Source organism: Podarcis gaigeae (assembly GCF_964106915.1).
Source record: "Podarcis gaigeae genome assembly, chromosome: 8".
In the NCBI taxonomy this organism is placed as follows: domain Eukaryota; kingdom Metazoa; phylum Chordata; class Lepidosauria; order Squamata; family Lacertidae; genus Podarcis; species Podarcis gaigeae.
Window position 1 is genome coordinate 10,560,654 of NC_139684.1, and position 22,337 is coordinate 10,582,990.

At 54.5% G+C, this 22,337-nt stretch overlaps 3 protein-coding genes across 7 annotated transcripts in view; all 3 read right to left on the reverse strand.

Annotated features, from left to right (window-relative positions):
• CROCC (ciliary rootlet coiled-coil, rootletin) overlaps nucleotides 1–560 on the reverse strand; it is a 71,866-nt gene extending 71,306 nt beyond the window's left edge. Inside the window, exon 1 of the mRNA XM_083750046.1 lies at nucleotides 459–560. The gene's annotated coding sequence lies outside the window, so the exon portion shown is untranslated. The remainder of the gene's footprint in view (nucleotides 1–458) is intronic.
• A 928-nt stretch (nucleotides 561–1,488) lies between these two features.
• Nucleotides 1,489–8,911, reverse strand: NECAP2 (NECAP endocytosis associated 2). 4 transcript variants are annotated; one of them, XM_083750345.1, is made up of 8 exons: nucleotides 8,367–8,911; nucleotides 7,480–7,580; nucleotides 6,695–6,799; nucleotides 5,930–6,011; nucleotides 5,007–5,115; nucleotides 3,861–3,999; nucleotides 3,400–3,490; nucleotides 1,489–2,718 (listed from the first exon to the last, which is right to left on the reverse strand). In XM_083750345.1, exons 1-8 carry the CDS (start codon nucleotides 8,459–8,461, stop codon nucleotides 2,667–2,669), a joined length of 774 nt encoding a protein of 257 aa, XP_083606471.1. In that variant the 5' UTR covers nucleotides 8,462–8,911; the 3' UTR covers nucleotides 1,489–2,666. The 4 variants fall into 4 exon arrangements, with proteins under 4 accessions (XP_083606471.1, XP_083606470.1, XP_083606473.1 ...); XM_083750344.1 differs by having other exon boundaries at nucleotides 3,400–3,493; nucleotides 8,367–8,742; XM_083750347.1 differs by having other exon boundaries at nucleotides 7,480–7,618; nucleotides 8,367–8,552.
• Nucleotides 8,912–10,487: 1,576 nt separating this feature from the next.
• On the reverse strand, nucleotides 10,488–20,885 carry SZRD1 (SUZ RNA binding domain containing 1). Of its 2 annotated transcripts, none has more exons than XR_014567041.1 (4): nucleotides 20,528–20,821; nucleotides 15,132–15,181; nucleotides 14,016–14,384; nucleotides 10,488–13,904 (listed from the first exon to the last, which is right to left on the reverse strand). XR_014567041.1 is itself a non-coding variant. In XM_083750383.1 (4 exons), exons 1-4 carry the CDS (start codon nucleotides 20,576–20,578, stop codon nucleotides 13,200–13,202), a joined length of 459 nt encoding a protein of 152 aa, XP_083606509.1. In that variant the 5' UTR covers nucleotides 20,579–20,885; the 3' UTR covers nucleotides 10,488–13,199. The 2 variants fall into 2 exon arrangements, 1 of the variants encoding a protein (XP_083606509.1); XM_083750383.1 differs by having other exon boundaries at nucleotides 10,488–13,302; nucleotides 14,130–14,384; nucleotides 20,528–20,885.
• Between the last annotated feature and the right edge of the window lie 1,452 nt (nucleotides 20,886–22,337).

The window sequence follows — 22,337 nt, forward strand, 5'->3', positions numbered from 1 at the left end:
GCCCCACCGAGTGAGCCGGCTCAACTTTCTCATCGCGGAATGCGCCCCGCAGCGCGCGCCTCCGAGCAGAAACTCTCAACAGACGGAGCCTCGCGCGCGCCTGGCCGATGCTGCACCTGTTGGATTTCTGCCCCATCCAACCTGTCCAAGGGGAAGGAGCCCCATCAGCAGTTTTGAAGGCGCTGTGCAAGCGCGGTGGGGAGTTTTTAGGTCGATTCAAAGACGCGAATTCGTTTGCTCTCAACTTGCCCGGTGTGGGCAAAGGGGTAACTGCGAAAGCTCGGTCCGGACACTGTGCTTCTGGAGCCAGAAGGGGGTGGACGGGAGGCTGTTGTGCAATGCCACGGGGCATGTGTGGAGTGCAGGGCCTTCCCCGCCCAGCAGAGCATCAGCCCTGGTCCCTGACCGACTAGTGCCCCAGGACAGGGCTGCCCCCCATCGCCAAGCCAGCCCCTCACCTGGCACAGGTGGCTCTGCTGGGCGATCAGCTGCCTTCTCAAACCGCAGCAGCGTTACTATAGCGCCGGGGCAGCGGTGGAGGAGGGCGGGTTTCTGATGGCCCAAGAACGCTGCTTCCTCCTCCTCCTCCTCTTGTTCTTCCAGGCCAAGGCGCGTGCCAAGGGCTCTGGTTGCACCCGGGGAAAACCCAGGCAGCACCAGCATAAGCTGCTTAAGTCTCCGGGAATTACGGCCGCCCTGCGGGGCGGCTGAGCGCTGCCTTCTTCCCGAAAGGGAGGCTTTTCTCGCATGTCTCAGTGACCACCCCCCCAACCAGGACGCAGCCTCCCGCCAGGACTTTGCAAATACTGGAAGCGGCTCTGTAAGCCAGGCCTGACATGTCAGGAAAAGAGAAAGGGTTATGGGGCCTTTGGGAGGCAGCCCCTCCCTGGGTCATCGATAGCTAGAAGCTTGTTTGAGGCCTGGGGCACTACCCAGCACCAGATATTTGCAACGTGGTGGGGGGAAATTCAAAGCCAAGCAGATTGTCCAGAGGCAGTTTCCCTGTCCCCAAGAAAGACAAGCAGGACTCAACATTTGGCTTGAGAGGGGAAAATCCCAGCTTGCATCCCCCCAAATAATACTGCTTTTTGGGGTTCTGGGGCTGGTTTTTTTGGCTGGAAAAGGTTCTGTGCTCACAGTCACAAATGCCAGCCAAGGAACTTGGGGAGCAACAGAATTGTACCTCTGGGCATGAACAGAGTGCCAATCCTCAAAAAACAAACATACACAATAGGAGTGGAAGTCCTCCTAATCAGAGGAGCCCCACTAAATCAGCCACATCTATTAAATTCAATGGGTCCAACATTGGGCACCACCCTTAGGTTTAGGAAGATGTCCTAAACCTACCCTTGTTGGGAACCTACCCCGAGCCACCCAACATGTGAATCTCACTGGGACACTGTATTTACTAAATCTTTTGGCATTTTCACTCCCCCACCTGGGTCCATTTCTGCATCCCCAGCCCCTTTCCCAAAGACAAATAAAGGCTTTTATACAGATAAATACATATACATTTTTAATAAGGAACCAGCTCAAAAATAACAAAAGGCAGCAAAAACTTCATGGAGTTTCATAGTAAGAAAATGTTCTGTAAAAGGCCTTCGTCTTAGAATAAATAGGATAGGAGTGAATACAAAGATCTATATTTCAAAAGAGAATTAAAACCCGGTTCCGTAAGATGGCCCAGAGGGCAGTTTTTGTCCTTCACAATGTCTGAGGCACCTGCGATAGGAGAAAAACCCCAGGGTCTCTCTGAAAGTAAAAGGGTAATTTGTTGTGTGTGCGCACATTAAAAGTCACACCAATATGGAATGTCAGAAGTTCCACTGCTCTTGCTGCTCAAAAGGCCAGTTTTAGCAGAGGAGGGAGAAGGAAAAAGAGAAGGCACTTCGCAAGGCAAAGCAGAGCCAGGGACCCCCACCCTCAAAGGACATCGACGTGGCATCATTGCTCGCAGCTTCTGCAGCAAGCTGATGACTCTTCTCTCACTCCCAGCATTGCTACCTCCACCACAGCCATCAGAGGCAGAGCAACATGACAGAATCGGGGCCCAGCATCCTTCCAGTGAGGAAGGCACCCTGGAAATTCCGAGAGGGAGATGTGCAACAGGTAAGCTCATTTCAAATTTGCAAGGTGGGCTGTGAAGGCAGGGCACTGCCAATCACCTCCTGCAAGGGAAGCCGCCTTTGCCCGCGTACAGAGTGTGTGTTTCCTGGGGCAGCTGCGCCGCAATATCCCTCCAAGCTAGAAAGCGGACGAGACGAGGCAAGCATATCAAAGAAACACCGTTGACACCACACAAGACAGGAAAAAAGGCAAGAGACAGGAAGGAGCCTCTTTCTTTCTGGACAGCTGTCTCCCTCTTCCCCACTCCAGGATTCCAGGTTCTTAAGCTGTGATCTGAACCCAGGAAAAACTCCCTCCCTCCCTCCCTCCCCTTTCAGGGACCCCAAGTGCTGAGGGGGTAGATGGAGGTGGAGGGAGGGAGAAGAGGATCTGCACAGCCCCAGCTGACCCCTACCTTCCCTATCCCATAAAATGCCCCAAGCAAACATCCAGGACTGGGATCTCATGATGCACCACGAGGGCAAAGTAGCTTCCTCTTTGGTCCACAAGGGTCCTTCCGTGGCCTTCACCCCCGACCAGAGAAGCACAAGATGCTCAGCTCAGAACTGGACCCAGCTGGTGGAGCTCTGCTGCGCCTGACCGGAGGCAGACCTAGAAGGAGAAAGAAGAGGCGCTCCCTTCAGCAAGGAGTGGATCTGCAGGGGCTGCACTGCACTGGGGACAGAGAGGGTCCCTTCCCACTGAACATCTGGACATAACCTCTGGCCACCACATAGTGGATGGCATGAGGGGGCAATGGAGTTTCACTGCTTCTCCAAGAATGCAGACCTACCCTTTGGATAAGAGGATCTCCCCACCACTGGGACCTCTCGGGTCCCATCAACAGATAATAATAATAATTATTATTATTATTATTATTATTATTTATACCCCGTCCATCTGGCTGGGTTTTCCCAGCCACTCTGGGCGGCTTCCAACAGAACACTAAAATACAATAACCTATAAAACATTAAAAGCTTTCCTAAAGAGGGCTGCCTTCAGATGTCTTCTAAAAGTTTGGTAGTTATCTTTCTCTTTGACATCTGGTGGGAGGGTGTTCCACAGGGCGGGTGCCACTCCCGAGAAAGCCCTCTGCCTGGTTCCCTGTAACTTGGCTTCTCGTAGCGAGGGAACTGCCAGAAGGCCCTCAGCGCTGGACCTCAGTGTCCAGGTGGAACGATGGAGGTGGAGACGCTCTTTCAGGTGCGTCAGATTAGGGAGTTTTCCGGATAAAAGGTGGGGTGGGTGGAAGGGGACACATTTCAACTTCTGCAAAACACATGTGACTCTCACCCAGAAGCTTTGGTGAAGTCTCCCCAGATGTCTGCAGCTGCTTCTGCTGTTGAATTTGAAGCCTGTGGAGGCGGCCACGGGATGGAGTCGTCTGCTGATAAACAGGATACAGGGAGGGAGAGACAGAGATAACCGTTCATCACTTGGGTTTATATTTCGCAGCCCCTTCCTGGCCAGTCCTTTAGGAGCTTTAGGAGCCCCTGGGACCTGGTGGAGAGGAAGACCCCATAAAGGCAGGCAGCTGAGACAATGCTGGCGGGCCGTGGAGTTTAACCTGAGCAGCCTCCTCTGCTCTGAAGCTTGCCTGCCCTGAGAAAAACTTAAGAGTCCAGCGACGCAAGGCTGGGAAATCACCTGCTGATAACCACAAGCAAGCCTGGCTTGGGGAAAGCTAGCTCTGAAGTAGGACGGCTGCGCACTGCCATAAGGGACTTTCCACTTTGCGAGTGAGATCAACAGACCTGCCTCTACAGCAGACGGAAGCTGCTCCCCGGTCAGGGAGGTCTTTCCTCCAGGAGGGGGTGGGATGAGGTTGGGGCCCCCAGAGCCTGTTGCTCGGGGCCTGCAGGCCGAGGAGGAGCCGTCCTTCTTCTTCACGTTCTGAAAGGAGATTGAACTGCATGGTCAGTCGCTCAAAGGGGCGAAGGGCATTCCCCAGCCCACAGCTGTGTCTCTGCATGGGTAGCAATCCCAGCTGAAAGGAGGGGAAGGCCTCATCCATCTGCAAGCAACCTGCAGCTCCAGCCAGGCCTGGGCTGAGATGACTTTGAGTAATTGCCTTTGTCTCATCTCCTTGCCACACTGACAACACAGTGGACACACCTGCGCAAGACACAAGAGCAAAAAGACTCCCCCCGCCACCTTTGACCTTGTATAGTGTTGTTTGTTTCTAAAAAGCCATTATCATGTGGTCAAGTGATATAGAGGCAGAAACAGGGCACAGGGGTATGATGCTGGGGTGTGTGTGTGTGTCTGTGTCTCAAAAGAAATCCCTTTGGGATGAGGGAGGGTATAATCTGCTGATGATCAGATTAAGGTAAAGGTAAAGGGACCCCTGACTGTTAGCTACAGACGTGACCGACTCTGGGGTTGCGGCGCTCATCTCGCTTTATTGGCCGAGGGAGCCGGCGTACAGCTTCCGGGTCATGTGGCCAGCATGACTAAGCCACTTCTGGCGAACCAGAGCAGCGCATGGAAACGCCGTTTACCTTCCCGCTGGAGCGGTACCTATTTATCTACTTGCACTTTGCCGTGCTTTCAAACTGCTAGGAGGCAGGAGCAGGGACCGAGCAACAGGAGCTCACTCTGTCGCGGGGATTTGAACCGTCGACCTTCTGATCGGCAAGCCCTAGGCTCTGTGGTTTAACCCACAGCACCACCCGCGTCCCTCGAGGATTGGATTAGTTCCCACCATTTGGGGTCAGAAAGGAACTTTCTTCCAGGTCCTACAGGCTATCAACCCTGGATGGTGTCCCTCGGTAACCCATGGCTTGACTTGCTGATTTGAGCCACTTGTTAGCATTTGCTTTGCAATTCCATTTTCTGCAGCCCATCCCCCACCCCCTCTGCCACAGCCGGACAAGCCCAGAGAGGTCCCTCCTCCTCACCGCAATGTTGAGCTTGATTGTCTGCCCTTCCTTGAAGCCCAGGTCCAGTTTGGGGCCCTGGTCTGGATTCAGGGCCTGCTTGGCCAGCTCACTCTGCTGTTTGACCCACCTGTTGAGAGAATAAATTGGGGTGGGGGTGGGGTTTCACGATGCAGCAGAGCAAAAAGCATAAGGTGCTGGCAGGGGGTGGTGTAGGGAAAGTGGCTATGTTGCACTCAGCACCCAAGCCCATGAAAGCAAGCACCTTCTCTTTCAGAAGAAATCTGTCGCAGCCACAAAGGCAGCACCCGAAACCCTGTGTTTGATTTCAATTGGTGGGAGGGGAGTCTGCCAGGAGTCATTGCTGCTTTTCCCCTCCAACCCTCATCTATCTTGGATATCCATTCCCCCCCCCCCCCCAGCCTGGGTAGATGGAGACTTGTAGGCGGAAAACTCCTTCCAGCTGCTGCTCCTCTACAAGTTCCCCCCTGCTTCCATCCCCAGAACCAGCCCCCTCCCCGGTTCCCTTGGCTCGCCTGCTGAAATCCTCCAATTTGTCAGGGGTTGACCAGAATGCAGGCTCCTTCAGCAAAGCAGACACCAGGGTTACAGAGAGCGAAAGGGGACTGCAAGTCATGACAGAATCTGCCCCCACCTGCAATCGGCAGCTGCCCCAAACCCCACTTTCTTTCTTTCCTTCACTTCTCACAGTGCTGCTTTCACAGGGGGAGGGGTTGAGGTTTTTCTTTTGCATCAGCAGAGCTAGGAAGGGGCATTTGAAGGAACCCCAGGAGGCAAAAGGTAGCTTGCTTGCACCAGCTCAGAAGAATTAGCTCGGCTTGCATGGAAAGGCGCCTTGCTCTTCCAAGGCTCCACCCGCTCCCCCTGGGCTGGGGAAGGTCTGGACACCCAGGCACTCTGCAAAGCGGGAGGCAGATGCTCACTTGAAATGGTCCTGCAGAGCGACGTTGAAGTCGAAGGCATCACCTCGGTCAACAAAGCCGACTCCAATGAAGGCCCGACGCCCTGCAAGAGAAGCCATGCTCATTCTGTCGGCAGCAGAGCTTTCATTGTGGCACACCAAGGAAGTGCCAAGAGGCCCCGGCTGCCCACAGAGTGCAGAGGGAGCCAGGCAGTCCTGGGAGCAGAGGAAGGGCAGCACCTACAAGAGGGGCAGCTCAGTGGCACCAGGAGTGGCTGTGACAGCAAGCTGGGCAGAGGCAAAAGGCCCACATGGGGCCTCACTGGCACCAAGGACTGAAGCCAACTTCCCAGGGACAAAACCACACCAAAGCAGAAGGGCCTCACACACACCATGGCAAGTGCAGGATAGTGCCCTCTCCTATCGTTGGACCTGACTAGCAGCCCAACGTTAGCCAACTCAAACAAGGCTAAAAACAGGAAGCAGGAAGAGATCTGAGGGCATAGTGGGGGGGGGGGGCGGTGACCAAAAAGCAGCAGCCCTGGGGGAGGGCCAGAAAAAGAGCATGCTGAGGAAATGGGTGCAGAGGATCCTCTTCCCAAAGGCCCCCCCAAGTCCTGGCAAATCCCAGCTTGCTGCAAGAAGGAAGCTTTGGGTTTTAAGGGAAAGAGGAAGGGGGGCTTGCAGGGGCTGCCTTAGGATCATTCCAGGAGATGCACAAGTGGGGAACTGATTCCCGCTGCCCTGCGTGCCTAGGAGGACACGATCCGAACCTCCGCCTCCATACCGTTCCCGTCCTCAATGCGGATGACAAAGTATCGGCTGGAATCCGTCACACCTTCCACAGTAATGCTGGGGAACTGGTCCACAGGAGCCTGAGCAAAAAGTTCTCCTGGAAGGGGGGAAAGTGAGGATATGAAACCAGCTGTTCAGCTTCTCCCTCCCACCCGACCAAAGATACTTTGGGTGCCATGAGTACGTCCCATAGTTAGCAAATTGTGTTACTTCTCTTCATACTTGTGCATTTTGGTTCACTGAAAGTGACCCCCCCCCAACGCAATGGGTGTGTGACATTGATGCAAATATTCTGAATCAGTTCTCATTCATGTCCTTCAAAATTCTTTGAATTGGAAACTTAAGTTCACAAGTAAGTTGGGTGGGGGGGAGGACTCTACAGTTTAAGATGTGCCCTTTCTGCCTTCCGGAAAATTGACTACTGGACTCCTGGGCACTGCTAGCAAGTCAGGGGAAGCTTGCTAGGGTTCACCACCACCACCATGAATGTAGAGTTTGCCCAAGATTAGCACACTTCCGCACCCTGCAATTGCTCCCCTTCGGGTGTGGCAGTGAGGGCTGGGATTCAGGGTAGCTTGACAGACCCATAAAAGAACCCAATTCTGGCATCCTATGGACAATCAACCTGGCTAAAATGGATTGCCCTGAACCACAGTCACTGTGTCTCCTTTTGCCTGAGACTTAACTAAGGCCTAAACCGAGTTCTGGGCTAGGAAAAGCTTCGCCCCTACAACAACCATGTTGCACGGAGACGATGGACGCCTCACTCCCCATTACCTGAGTTTTTGTCTTCCAACTTGATGTAGGCCACGTTCCCTTTGGCCGTTATGCGCATGCGCCCACTCCACGCTGGCTGGTCCAGCTGCCATTCCGCAGCTCTAGCACCAGGGAGAGAAGACAGCGCCGCTGTTCAGGGCTAAAAGTCACCCAACAGAATCAAAAGCGTTGGAAGGGGCCCCCGGAACACCAGCTTCCCAACCCCTCCCCGCTTTTTGCAGTGCAGAAAACTCGCAGCTGCAACACACACAAACACATCGTGCTTCAGAGCAAATTTCTCTTTCATGCCATGTTTGTTAAAGGAGTAAGCTAGGCGCTGTGGGTTAAACCACAGAGCCTAGGACTTGGCGATCAGAAGGCCGGCAGTTCGAATCCCTGCGACGGGGTGAGCTCCCGTTGCTCGGTCCTTGCTCCTGCCAACCTAGCAGTTCAAAAGCACGTCAAAGTGAAAGTAGATAAATAGGGAAGGTAAACGGTGTTTCCATGTGCTGCTTTGGTTCTCCAGAAGCAGCTTAGTCATGCTGGCCACATGACCCAGAAGCTGTATGCCGGCTCCCTCGGCCAATAAAGCGAGATGAGCGCCGCCACCCCAGAGTCGGCCATGACTAGACCTAATGGTCAGGGGTCCCTTTACCTTTACTAAGCACCCTTATCCAAAAAAAACAACAACACCCCTGCCATGTTCCTCCTTCGCTGCCACACTTTCAAAACTCCCCTTTTAACATGGTGGTACCACTGTACGCCCCTTCAGACTCCCCAGCAGCCCAAACTGAGCCTTGAGCCCTAACCCGCAGGGACACCATTGGTTTGAAAGTGGGGGGAGGGGAGAGAGTCCGAGGCGGGGAAAGGAGGGCACTCTGCACATGCCCCGGGGCTCCCCGGCTCACCTGTAGCCCCGGTTAGAGGCGCGCGGCGGCACTCGGTAGACGTGGACCTCCGGCTTGACGCAGAGCACCGACTCGTACTCCTCGCCCTCCGCCATCTCGACCGCTTACTCCACGGAACCCGGAAACGCGGCGCTTCTCCGCCCACGGAGGCGCATGCGCGGACGCGCGCAAACAGGAAGCCTCCGTCACCCTTCTTTTGCGTCACTTCCTGCGGGGGGGCTGTTCCGGCTCCAAGACTTCCTGCCTCTTGTGTCGAAGGCGAAGACGGCAGCGAAATAAAGCGTCGCCGGCCAAGGCAGCGGTGTCCCCTCAAAGGCCTTTCTGGCTCCGCGGCCCCTGCTTCGCCTCCGTTAGCTCGGGGAATGGCCCTCGCCTCCCGCCGTCAGGCTGAGGAGGGCGCATAGACTTGCGAAAAGTAGAGCGGTGCTCGCTTAGATTTCAATGGAAGCTTCCGGGTTCTTCGGGCCTTTTTAACGTTGTGGTTCCGAGGGGCTGCCCGATGGAAAGCAGGCAAAATCCACAGCGCCGTCTCCCCACCTTCGCAGTAGGCAAGCGGATACGTGGGACCCCAGCCTTCTTCCGCGCTAAGGACTCTGAATCCAGGAATTGGGGAGGGCCACTCTACACTTTCTTATATCTACGCGGGCAGGGTGGGAAATGTTTTGTTTCTCCATGGTGGAAGCATAGGGCTAGAAGGGACACGAGAGAGAGAGAGGGCCGAGAACTATTTTAAAGGACCCGGTTCGAGCTATGGCCCCTTTTCCGGGGGAGGTGAGGGTCCAGGGGCTGGAGCCAGCATTGCACGGTGGGGCAAAAGAAAATCCAGTTCATCTATGCTAAAGGTAGGGACATAGCTGTCAGCGTTTCCCTTTTTTTAAGGGAAATTGCCTTATTCCTAATAGGATTCCTCGCGAAAAAAAGGAAAATTGGACAGCTATGGGTGGGGAGCGGGGGCTTGACCCGGCTGCAACTGAGCAGGAACGAGGGACCGGCGGGCAGTGGGGTCGCACCCGATGCTGGAGCAGAGCGAGCGTCCCCCTAGCTGATTCTTATCAAATGACTTGAAAAATAAAAGTGTCAGAACTTTGAACACCCAGCGCAGAACGTCTTGCTTCCACCTGCAAAATGACATTTTTGGATCTGGAAAAGGTTCGGGAAAGGCCTGCTCGAGAGATAGAGAGTAGCGATCCAGCAAGCGGAGTGGCCATTCAAAGGCGTCTGGAATAGGGAGGAAACCAGCAATGCTTTTTCCACTGGGTGACTCCAGGATCTGGTATGCGGAAGATCCATTCCCCATAAAAAGTCCTAATGCAGGTTGCCTAATGTAGGGGAATCCCCACCCCCACCTCTTGTCAACATAGCCCAGGTAGACTTCTGTCTCCTCCCCCGCCCCGTCCTCCATACCGTTTTTGCAACCAGAAGCAACCCTCCCAACGCTCTCCTACAGGAGAGCATCTTCATCCATAAAAGCAGGCCCACGTCAAATGGGCAGACAACCCCCCACCCCCACCCCCAAATCCAATTTGATTCTAGGCTGCATTAACAGAGGTGCAGCGTTCAGATCAAGGACCACACTATTCTGCCTTGGTTAGACCACACCTGGAGACCTGTGTCTAGTTCTGGCCACTGTGGTTTAGGAAGGCTATTGACTAACTGGAACATGTAAAGAAAGAGGGCAACCAAGATGGTCAAGGTTCTGGAAACCAAACCTTACGAGGAATGGTTGAGAGAAATGGGTATGTTTAGCTGGGGAAAGAGGAGACTAAAAGGGAACATAGAAGAGGGAACAAGCTTGTTTTCTCCTGCTCCGGAGGCTAGAACCCAAACCAATGGCTTCAAAGTGACGAGAAAGGAGATTCTGCGTAAATATCAGGAAGAAGTTTCCGAAACTAAGTGCTGTTTGACTGTGGAATGACCTCCCTTGGAAGGTGGTGGGAGTCTGCTTCATTGGAGGTTTTCAATCAGGGACTGGGTGGATGCTTTAGTTGAGATTCCTGCATTGCAAGGTGTCGGTTTAGGTGAGCTTTGGGGTCCCTTACAACTCTACAATTTGATCATTCTATGCCTGGGAAATGCATGCAAGCGCACCAAGAGGAAATAAGAATAAATGAGGCCACATACTTAAAAGTTAACACATTTATTTAAAATACATTTATAAAATGTTTCGTCTGCATATGTAGGATGGCTGTGGGCTCGTGAAGCCTCTTTGCTTGCCATGTGGGAACACATGCACACACCCTAAGAAGTGCCCCCCCTTTCTAACACACACGCACACACACAAACACACACTCCCCCCCACCCCCTGAAGAGGGCCTTCAACTTATTCCAACACTGATTCCTGGACAAGACCGTAGCCCCATTGTCCATGCCAGAGAAGCCCCCCGATGGCAGACAGTGAAAAGGGTGCCACCTCCCTGCCTGCAGGATGGAAGCACCCCCCCCCCCCTTTTGACCATGGTGCAGCTGGTGGCACAGCAGTAACCGCCTTTCTTCTTGGTGGGGTTTGGGCCCTCCTCCTAGGAGCAACTTGCAAGAAGTTAAGTACAGCTCCGGGGGAGATGGGGGAGACTTAATCCTAAGTGGAAGAAAGGAGGCAGCCGTAGAAGAGCAGTTGGGTGGAGCAGCAGCAGCAGCCAGAGGGCACTTCCCGCAAGGCAACCAATCCCAAAGCAGAGTTAAGGAAAGTCATGGTGATGCCAGGCAGTTATTGCTCACATATTTCTCCCTACTATTGGGCAGGAGGGATAACTTTTTCTCTCCCACCTCTCTTGCTACACCTGGAAAGAAAGCGTCAGGGCCATGTTACAAAAGCCACCCAAGGGTCAGGTCCTGCAGAAATGTCAAGCTCTCCCAAAGCCCAGCGCTTCTGAGGAGGACGAGGAGGAGGAGACTATCTTGCTGCCAGTGCTTGGGCAAAGCGGCGCAGAGCAGCCCATGAGGCTGAAGGATGCCACTGGAGGAACCAAATGGAGGAAGGGAGCAAATTCAACACAGCAACGGTCCATCGTGTCTTTCACTTTTTATACACAGGTAGTTTTATTGTTATTATTACTCTTTTGACCAGTTATTTATTCTGCAGTATTTTTGTACATGTCTTGGGTTGATGTACAAACAAGACACCTTTCCCCCACAACTCCCACCCCCTCCCAAAGTAGGCAAAAGATCCGCTTCCGTTCCAGCACAAGAGGAGGCATCGCTGCAGTGCACTGGGCACTTGGCCCCAAACCAGTCAAAGCAGCTCCCGCCTACCCCACTATCCCACCCAGGACATCCTCCAAAACCAGACAGTAAAACCAAAAAAGAGAGAGAGAGAAAGAGAGAGAGAGAAAGGCAGACTCTGGAAACACAGTGAAGCAAGCAGGCCCACAGTCACTCAGAGAGGGGGGTGCTGGGGGAGCCCCTCCCCAATATGGCTACTAGAGAGGACGGGGGAGGCTCAACCGCTTCGGCCCTCAGGAGCACCTACAATGCAGCAGACCTGGGCCAGCATGCATGGAGCTGCTGGCTACACGCCAGGGCCTCAGGTGGATTGGGCCCAACCAGGGGCTTCTTGTTGCTTGAGGAAAACCCAACTGATTTTGTCTGAGTTAGAAAAGCAACACAGAAGAAGCTGCTTGGCATCCTGAGTCTTACTCGGCGGCGTCTGAAAACACATTTCTGCACCCAGCAAGACATGTAGCAGCTGAGCCCGACGCCCTCCCACTTTGCAAGGGAAGGCAATTCATTCCATTCCCTGCCCCGCATGGCAGCTATTGCTTGTGCCCAGCTCCTTTGCCCCCTGGTGGCAAACTGACCCGGGACAGGACCGGAAGCACACCTGGAGCAACAAGGCCACGATCCTGGCCCACGGCTCACAGCTCGCCTGCCACGGCTTCCGACTCCGGCCAGCACAAGCATCGCTGGGCCACGGGGCTTCCCCCTATCCCTTTTCATGGCCTCAGCAGAGGACAGCAGCAGGGAAACTAAACTAGTCTAAGGCCGGGGAAGCTCATCGCCCCAGTGGCAAAAAGCACCTGCCCACCTTCCGCCTGGAAGCAGCACAAGCAGTTGAGGGAGGCACTGGCCACGGCCCCTCCACCCTCCAGGCCAGGGATGCAGACCAAGACGAGTCACCCCAAGCCAGAGGCCTCGCCAAAGCCCACCACGTAGACGGCTGAGAGCCCTTTCCATCTGCTTCGCAGCAGCAGCAGATAGGGGAAGCCGGCCACGCGAAAACCTCTCCCCACTACTATCTGAAGCGCCTCAAAATCCATTTCGCTTCTCTTCAAACTATGCCAACTCCCGCTTCTGAGATAAACAAGCCAAACCGCGAACACACCCGCCCCTTCGTCACTGGCGTCTTCTTCCCCTCCGGTTCCCAGAAAGTAAACCAATGCAGTTCTGTACACGCCTCCCGCCAAGCCTAGCTCCTCGCTCCTCAAGCAACCTAGACAGACATGCACATTCCCAGAAGCAGAATGCCGCCCGGCCCTTCTGCCATCCCGCCCGGAGACGCAAACGTTTATTATTACTATTATTGCTGGTGCTGGCTTTGGCAGGCGTGGCTGTGTGGGCAAGCCCAGCAACCCGGAGGAGCCTGCCCTGCCCTGCCGTGCCCCCGCCCCCTCAGTATGCCAATCCCAGTGGGGGAAGCGGCAGGCGGGGGTCACAGTGCCAGGGGCAGAAGGGCACAGGAGGCAGAGCAAAGGGGGGGGGGAGGAGGAGGAGATCACAGTGCAAATCACCCGGGTAGTTTCCCCCTGCTCAGGTTCGTGTGTCCACCGCCGCCACCGCACAGCCCAGGGTGGGGGAGGTGCCCGCTCGAGTGCCGCCAAGTCGGCCGGACGGCCATTCCTATCTGCGCTGCTTGAAGCCCTGCGAGCCGTCGGGGCCCAGTGGCTGCCGGATCACATTGCTGGGCTGCCGGGCCTCCTCCGGCTGGGAGATTCTTGTGGGCCTGTCAAGAGAAAGAGCAGGGAGGCAGCCTTAAGAGGACGGCAACGTGGCGCAGCGCTCCAGAGAATCACACAGAGGGGACGCCCAGCATGGCCAAGCAAGGGGTCTGCAGGCAACATGAAAAAGGCGATTCCCCTGGGGGGGCCACGGGCTCAGGACAGTTCCCTTTCTGAGGGGGCTGGGTTCAGGGGACGCAACCTCCCACCTTCTGGCTAGAAAGGAGAGCAGGCACAATCTAGGCTCCTCATCTGTCCCCAGTAGGGCTGGCTTGGGACTGCTGCTAGCCGCTCGGCGTGCCTCTCCACCGCTTCCCCCTCAGCTGCAGGGCACCTGAGGGAGAGGCAGTAGGCAGACGCAAGTCCCACGCTGACATTTCAGGCCGCGCGGAACCTGCAGGTGCCCTAAGCCACCACGTCACTCCTAAAGTTTCGTGAACACCCCCTTTTTAAAGAAAACTCATTTTGCCACCCTCCCAATCAGTGATGACACCTGGTGCGGGGCGCACCCCCTTCCTCCACCACTGCCTGCTGCATTTGGGGGGGGGCAGAGGGGGCACCCCAAGAGCTTATTTCTTTCTCACAAGTAGCTGGAACAGGACAACAGCTGAGCCCCTGGTGGGTCCCCATTTCTGGCTAGCACATGACACATGCCTGCTTGCTGGGGCCGAAGAGCTCAGCTCAAGGCAAAAAAAGGGGCCAGCCAATGTGCCCCCACCTCCTCCTGAGCCCCAGTCCCACCGGGGCCTTGCCCCAGAGGGGGAACTCCAGCTTGTCTGGGCCTCTTGCGGTAGGAGATCAGGGCCCCGCCGTTGCCGCTGCAGCCCTGCACCTGTCGAGGATGGGCTTGTCCTGCTCCTCCTCTGGGCTGGCACTGCCTAGGATCCGCTTCCGGGCTTCGGCGTATTCGGCCTCCCTCTGGGCCAACGTCTTCACCGGGAGGGCTGGCCGGCTGGCAGAGTTGGGGTTGCTGAGCACCCCGTTGCTTGTAGGCCTCTTTAAGATCCGGATCTGCGGAGGCGGCCCCGAGGGAAGGCTGTCGTCCTGGATCACGATGGGCACTTTAGGTGGGGACTTGGATTTCCTGCTGTTGAGAGGGAGAGAGCGGAGGGGGAAATAAGGGGTCCCGCTCTTTGCAGAGGGACTCACCTGGCCGAAAACAGACACATGCAAAGCACAAGTTACAGAAAACACACCTCGGATGATGTTTATAGTCAAGGAACCGTCAGCATGCAATAAAACCCACCAGGCCTCCCCGCTCTGTGTTCCTCTACCACTCCCACTGCAGAAGGTTCGATTCACCTTCCCGCAAACACCAACACTCCTGCAAGAAACAGTCAAGGAGCAGCAGCCCTGGACTCCAGCCCTCATCTCCTGGCAGCTGGGTCAGCAGAGCCCAAGTGAGACTGGCTGGGAGAGGAGAACCAAGCAGCATTCATCTGGAAGAGCTCACTCAGTAGAGCATGAGGCTCTTCGACTCAGTGTGGTGGGCTTGAGCCCCACAATGGGCAAAATGTGGGTTCCTGCATTGCAGGGGGTTGGACTAGATAACCTCTGTGGTGCCTTCCAACCCAATGATTCTATGTTTTCCCTGTTCAGCATTCTCAGACACACTCAGCACTTTCCCTCCCTCCAAAGCTACCTAGCGGCCAGAAGTGGCCTCTCCGGAATCAGTGGAAACTGAAGGCACTACCGAGTTGCAAGCAGATGCTTTGGGCAGCTCTTATTCCTTAGACAACCCTCCTTTTGAAGGAAGTGAAACACAACCCCATCTCTCCACTGACCCCCACAAGGTCCCAGCAATAGCCAAGCCCAGAGGATGAAGCGTCCTCACCTTTCCTTCTGGGTGATCTTCAGCTTTTTTTCTAGCCGCCTGTCTATTTCCTGCAAGGCAACAAAACGGGGCAGGGTTCAAATCTCACATAGTGCATTTCAGAGTCACAAGTAAAGGGGGGTCCCCATTGGCCTCCCCGAGCCAGGGTGAACCCTCTGTGGCTGCCCTGCTGCTCCCAGGGGAACTTGAAGATGCTCCTGTGGCATCGCAAAGATCAACTGGGTCCAGCCTCTTTGCATAATTAAAGTCTGGCAGTCACTTCCACAAGAGGGAGAGATAGTCACTAACTTGGATGGGTTTGGAAGAGGACCAGGCAAATTCATGGAGAAGAGAATGCTCTGGTGCTCGAATCCTGGTTGAGGGATTTTCCTAATGGGCACCTGCTTCGCCAATGTAAAAACAAGATGCTGGACTAAATGAGCAATTGGCCTGATCCTCTTCTTATGCTCTTATGTCAGGGAGGAGGATAGGAGTGGGCATCCGATGATTATCTGGAGGGCCACAGATGTTCCCTATCCGGGGGGGACGGGACGAAAAACGGTACATGAGGATTGTGGAGGAAGGGCAGAGCCTCCCCTTTGCCAGGCTCTGTCCTGACATCAGATCTGCCTGTAACTATTCCTGCCAACCGCTCTTGGCGGGTGCTTGGCCACCGAGCTGTGCATAAAGTGGGTTAAAATTAGTGTCCGACTTTCAGCCTGGCCAAATGAAGCAGCTGACAGATAAGTCTATTTTTATGGGTGCAAGTGTGGCACCCGGCAAATGCATCACCTGGGTGCCTGTACCTCCCAGGCAGACCCACAAGGAAACCGGTGGGTGGGGTGGGTGCTAGCTGTCTTGGGTCCAAAGCAGAGAGTGAGCACCTCCAGCTAAAAAAAATTATCAGGGGGAGGGGAGACTCCCCCAAGCAAACCTGGAGACCCACAAGGCCCCTTGCAACGACCCAACTGCAACAATCCTACTTGTAGGGGGTACCCCTTAAAAAGATACCCACCTCCTCCTACGAGGATCAGAACACCTGTCCTGGATTGCTTGGTGAAGGGGAAACCCCTCACCGTGCCATGTGCTAACTCTTTATGGTTCAAAAATTAACTCATCCACCAGACTTTGGACTAGGAGACAAGTTCTGTTAAACAGAGCTATTAAATTAGAGCCTCTCCATTGCGAAAGAGGCAGCCAGAGTGTGAACAGACACTGAGGCACGGGTGCAGATGGCCCCTGGCCTCTCTCCCCCCAAAAGGAAACCACAAAGCCCACATTTGAACAACAGCGCTACTCAGTCAGAACACGGGAGCGATGGGGGGATAACCCCCTGGTCCAGCCATCCCACCCCAGCTGGCCAAACAAGTGCCTCCAGGCAGCCCACAAAAAGAGCACAAAACTATCACCCTACTGCCCAGAACAGCCCCCTGATTCAGCGGCTGTCATTAATCGAGGAGTAAAAAAGGCCCCTATCTGTCCTGGCTTTCTCAGAAGCTTCTCACAAGCCTGTTTTTAAGCCTCTTCCAAACAACTACCAGGCAGTATGTGGGTGGGTGGGGGATAACCTACAACTCCCACTCCTCAGTTCCTCACTTGCCTAAAGCTCTTCCCTCCAAAAACTCTCCTCTTCCCTCCACCTCTTCAGAAAGGCTGAGGAAGTGTGGGTGCTGCAGGGCCAGCTCTGGGGGGCCCTGGAAGAAAGTGGCTGCTTGTCGGGCCCACAGGAGCTGAACCGCACATAGCAACAGTTCTTCCTTCTGAGCCAAGGGGGGTTGCCAGGATGCTAGCCAGATGGCAGAGCAAGGGGTGCATTCTGTGGGAGCTTTCCAAATCTACCACCCTGAAAACTGTAAATTCGACAGACAGAAACCGCCCGCGTTTCCTCAACGGCTTCCCGCCCGCAATTTAAATATGCAAAACAGCACAGTGCCATCTCTCAGCAAGCCTGGCCCACAGCCCCATCAGCTGCTGCAAGGTGCTGGATACTATAAAAACAAGGGAAATGCCTGGAGGTTGGAGAGGCAGAGATGGAGGAAATTGACTCCCGAGGAAGACCAGGCAGCACCCCAAGACAAAGGGAAGCACGCAGGCCTTCAGGTCTCTGCCACCCAGAACGCAGGGTGCAAGACTGAACAATGATATGCCCTGGCACCCTCACACACACATATGGCCAGCCACCAAGGCCACACTCAAATCTGGAGGTCAATTGGAGGATGTGGGCAGGCTGCTTGGATGAGTGAAGCCAACCACTCGTCTCCTTGACTCTTGCCCATCTTAGCTCATGAAAGCAAGCCAGGCTGGGCTGGGCAATGAGCTCCATGGAGTGGTGAATGCTTCCCTCTGTGAAGGAGTCTTCCTGGACCCCCTTAGTGTTATTAAACCACTTCTTAAAAAACCATCTTTGGACTCGGCCATTATTGCCAACTATCTCCCCATTCCAAATTTTCCATTCCTGGGTAGTCACAGAACAGCTCCAGTGATGTGGGGATGAGTGTTTGGACCCTTGGGCACTCACTTGTAGGGTGTCTCAGGGCTCCATCCTCTCCCCCATGCTTTTTAGCATCTATATGAAGCTGCTGGACATCTACAGTGGTGCCTCGCAAGAGGAAAAGAATCTGTTCCACGAGTCTCTTCGCCCTGCGGTATTTTCCTCTTGCGAAGCAAGCCCATTAGCGGCTTAGCGCTATTAGTGGCTTAGCGGGCCAGCTGATAAGCAGCTTAGCGGATCAGCTGTTAAGCGGCTTAGCGGATCAGCTGATAAGCGGCTTAGCGGCTTGGGAAAAAGGGGGGGGACCCGCAAGACATTTTCGTCTTGCGAAGCAACCCCATAGGAAATTCGTTTTGCGAAGCACCTCCAAAACGGAAAACCCTTTCGTCTAGCGGGTTTTCCGTCTTGCGAGGCATTCGTCTTGCGGGGCACCACTGTATATGGTTTGGGCAGGGTGTTCACCAGTATGTGGATGATACCCGGCTTCACCTCTCATTTAAATCGGAACCAGTGAAGGTGATGAATGTCCTGCGTGAGCATCTCAAGGCAGGTAACGGATTGCGGTTGAATCCTGACAAGTCAGAAGTACTGTTTCTAGGGGACAGGAAGCAGGCAGGTGTGGGGGCTCCCTGATCCTGAATGGGCTAACTGTGCCCTTAAAGGACCAGGTGAAAGTTAATTCTGTGTCCAGGATGGCTACAAGTTCCATCTGGTATGCTAGCTGAGACTACATGCCTGCCCGCTATCTTGTCAGAGTTCATGCTCTGATTATCTTCGGCTTGGATCAGTGCAGTGCACTACCTTTGAAGATGACTCAAAAACTACAACTAATCCAGAATGCGGCGTCTAGACTAGTGACCAGTAGCAGCAGCCGGGATCATATAACACCAGTCCTAAAGGATCTACATTGGCTCCCAGCATGTTTCCAAGCACAATTCAAACTTTGGGTGCTGAAACTTTACAGTCCTAAATGGCCTTAGTCCTTTATCCACCCCCAACATTCAGCCTGCATATTGCGATCCAGCTCTGAGGCTCTTCTGGCAGTTCCCTCACTGCGAGAAGTGAAGTGGCCTTCTTGGTAGTGGCAACCGCCTGTGGAATGCCCTCCCCACCTGATGTCAAACATATAAACAACTACCGGTATATGACTTTTAGCAGACATCTGAAGGGAAGTTCTTAATGTTTGATGTTTTCTTGTGTTTTTGTATTTTGTGGAGAACCGACCAGAGTGGCTGGGGCAACCCAGTCCAATAGTCCAATAGGCAGCATATAAATAATAACATTGCTATTATTATTATTATTATTATTATTATTATAATAAAACTCTCTGCCTGGAAGGCGGAGGGCAAAACTGTGATAGACCTTTGCTGTAGCCTCTGACAAGGTACTCGGGGCTGCCAGAGGCAAAACCAAAACAGATCTCAGTTGTTACTACCTCTTGGGCAAATGAATGGTCCAAAGGCACTGCATGCAGCACCAGTGGGAACCAAGAAAAGAGTGACAACTGTGTTTAACCGGGGTCTACATTGCTGACCAATGGCTAGAACCTGGGTGAGCAGACCTGCTGTCTACTGGTTGGACACTTAAGAAATTCCTGGGATTCTTCCAGGAAAAGCTTTTCCAAGGAAGAGGGGCCTGCTCAGAGTCTGCTGATAGGTAGCAAGTTGACCAACTCCAGGCTGCTCTGTGGTTAAGGGATCTGGAGCCTACAATCTCCTTCTGTGTCCATTTCAACTCATGCAACGCAGGCAGCCTCTCAAATCCAGGCCATACAACCACCCTCCCTCTCTGCACTCCTTGTCCCTATTACAGTGGTACCTTGAGTTAAGAACTTAATTCGTTCTGGAGGTCCGTTCTTAACCTGAAACTGTTCTTAACCTGAGGTAACCTGGGGCCTGCTGCTGCCGCCAGAGCACAATTTATGTCCTCATGCTGAAGCAAAGTTCTTAACCCGAGGTACTATTTCTGGGTAAGCGGAGTCTGTAACCTGAAGCGTCTGTAACCCGAGGTACCACTGTATTGAGATCCCTGCCTTGGTGGTGTCTGAGGGCAGAGCTTCCTGGAAATATTCACTTACTAGTCCTAAGCCTTCACTTGCCTCCAAATGAGGCATCATGCAACCATCACTAGCAGCACAATCCTACTACACATTGTTTACTCGGAGATCAAGCCCACGGTGCTCAGCAAGGCTCGCTCCCAAGCTCTGGAGGCCAAGCACTGGCAACCTTCTCCTCCACAAACCTGGCTGCAAGGAAGCAGGGCACTCACCAGGGGCTGGGCCTTGGCTCCACGGGGGAGCCCCTGCTTTGCATGTAGAAGATCCCCAGAGACGTGGAGCTGCCCCTTGCAGCCCCAGGAGAGGAGTCCCAGCTGGGCCAGCAAGCGAAAGAACCTGGTCCGGCCCAAGGCGTCTCCCTCTGTTGTTCGAGGGGCGACGCGGGGCCACCTGCAGCCCCTCCGAGGCCGGGGTCCCCTCTTCCCTCGGCCCCAACGAGCAGGGCGAATGCGGGGAGATGCAGCTGAGCCTTTTCACCCTGAAGTGCCAACCACCCCTCTTTCGGGTGGGCCACGCAGGGGAGGGAGAGGCGTCCCAGCCCCAAATCGCGCCCCTCCTTGCAAAAGAGGAACGGGAGGGGGAAGGTTCCCCCCCCACACACAAGCGGAGATCGGAGCCCCGGGACACCTCCTCGGCAGCTCCCTTAGACCGCCCCTTCGGAAAGCTTGATGGGGGGTGCGGTGGGGGTCCGCGCAGGGAGCACGTGGTCCGGGGGAAATGGGGCGCGGCCCCTTTAAGAGGCCTAGCAGGCGCCGCGGAGCCCAAGGCGCCTCACCGCCAGCCATGAGAGGCCGAGCCCAGTCGCTCTTCCCGCGGCCCCCCTGCTGTTGGCAGCCTCCCCCGCCGCCCCCGGTCCGGGCTCGGGCTCACCCCGCTGTCGGCCGCTTCCTCCCAGCTCTCGGCGACCTCCTCATCTTCCATTGTAATTCCCCTCCGCCGCCAGCCCGCCCAACGCGCATGCGCGCGACGCTCCCCGCACTGGCGGCGGCGGCGCAGCTGCTCTCTCGGCTGCCAAAGCTCCGCTGTTCACTTCGGCACGCGCACGCGCACTCGCGGCTCTGCTTCTCTTGGCGCATGCGCGTTTCTGGCGGTTCCCGTTCCCTTTACCGAAGCAAAGGGTTTTTCCTGCGCGTGCGTGGGCAGCGCGGCTCTCCCCTATGGAATACCCACCTGCGAGATTCCCGGATGGATAAGGCACATGCGCATTCGCCCCAGCCCATGACAGGAGCATACAAATCTTAGGTTGTAGTCGCCGCACATGCGTAACTTTCCGGCTTGCTGGTCTGTAGCGCATGCGCAAAAACAGATGTGTTATTCCCCGGGAATATGTACCGTATGTGCTGTATTGTATCACCTTGCCAACAAAGGTCCATATAGTTAAAGACATGGTTTTCCCAGTAGTGATGTATGGAAGTGAGAGCTGGACCATAAAGAAGGCTGATCACCGAAGAATTGATGCTTTTGAATTATGGTGCTGGAGGAGACTCTTGAGAGTCCCATGGAGTGCTCACTGGAAGGACAGATCCTGAAGCTGAGGCTCCAGTACTTTGGCCACCTCAGGAGAAGAGAAGATTCCCTGGAAAAGACCTGATGTTGGGAAAGATTGAGGGCACAAGGAGAAGGGGACAACGGAGGATAAGAAGGTTGGACAGTGTTCTTGAAGCTACCAACATGAGTTTGACCAAACTGCGGGAAGATAGAAGTGCCTGGCGTGCTCTGGTCCATGGGGTCACGAAGAGTCGGACACGACTAAACGACTAAACAACAACAACATCTACTGTATTCCCCTTTTCCCGAGGCAGAGCGTCCACTCCCGAAATAACCGTAGAGTTTAGCGGAAACACAGAGCGCTCTACACACAGTAGCACAATAAGCACAAAACACAGTTAAATTATAATATCACAGTAATAAGGGAGACAATGGAGCATCCACCGCTGTAGGAAATGGAAAAAACGATTTTGTGGGAGATGAATGGCGCCTCCTCATCCAGGGACAGTCTGCCTCTTAACACCAGTAGCTGGCACAGGAACCAACAGAGAAAAGGGTTCTCTGGAAGCACTTGCTTGGCAACAGGATAGTGGGTTGGAGGGATCTCCTGCCTGACCCAGGACTCTTCTTTCTAAGAGCATAAGGAGATCCCTGCAACTCGATCAGATCAAAGGAGGCCCACCTAGCTCAGCAGTATTTCTGTACAATCGACAGGACTCGTATTCAGAAGCAATACTGCCTCCGACACACCACCTGCTATGAATTTATCTAATCCTCTCTTAAAACCATTTGGGTTGGTGACCCCCACTGGTTCTCCACCAAAGTGCAGGGGTTCAATAGTGACCGAGGTGCAAAGTTTACTGGGTCTGCTCTGCAGAGTTTCTTCCGTCAGAAGGGGATACGTCACAAGGTGACAGGTGCTACTTCTCCTCAGGAGAGGGGCGTGGCAGAGCTCAGAAGTAAAGCTCTGGCTCAAGCAACAGAGGTTCCACTGTGTGACTCCGGTTTGCCTCAGAGTTTTTGGAGCGAGGCCTGGAGGACGGCAAATTTCATGATGAACAGGTCCTACAATTCAGTGGTAGGTGACACCCCGTATTTCATGCTCCACGGAATGAAGCCAAAGCTGCATTTCTTCCGTGTGTTTGGTTCACAGGCCTCAGTGCCTGTGCCAAAGGCTCAACGAAAGCAAGGT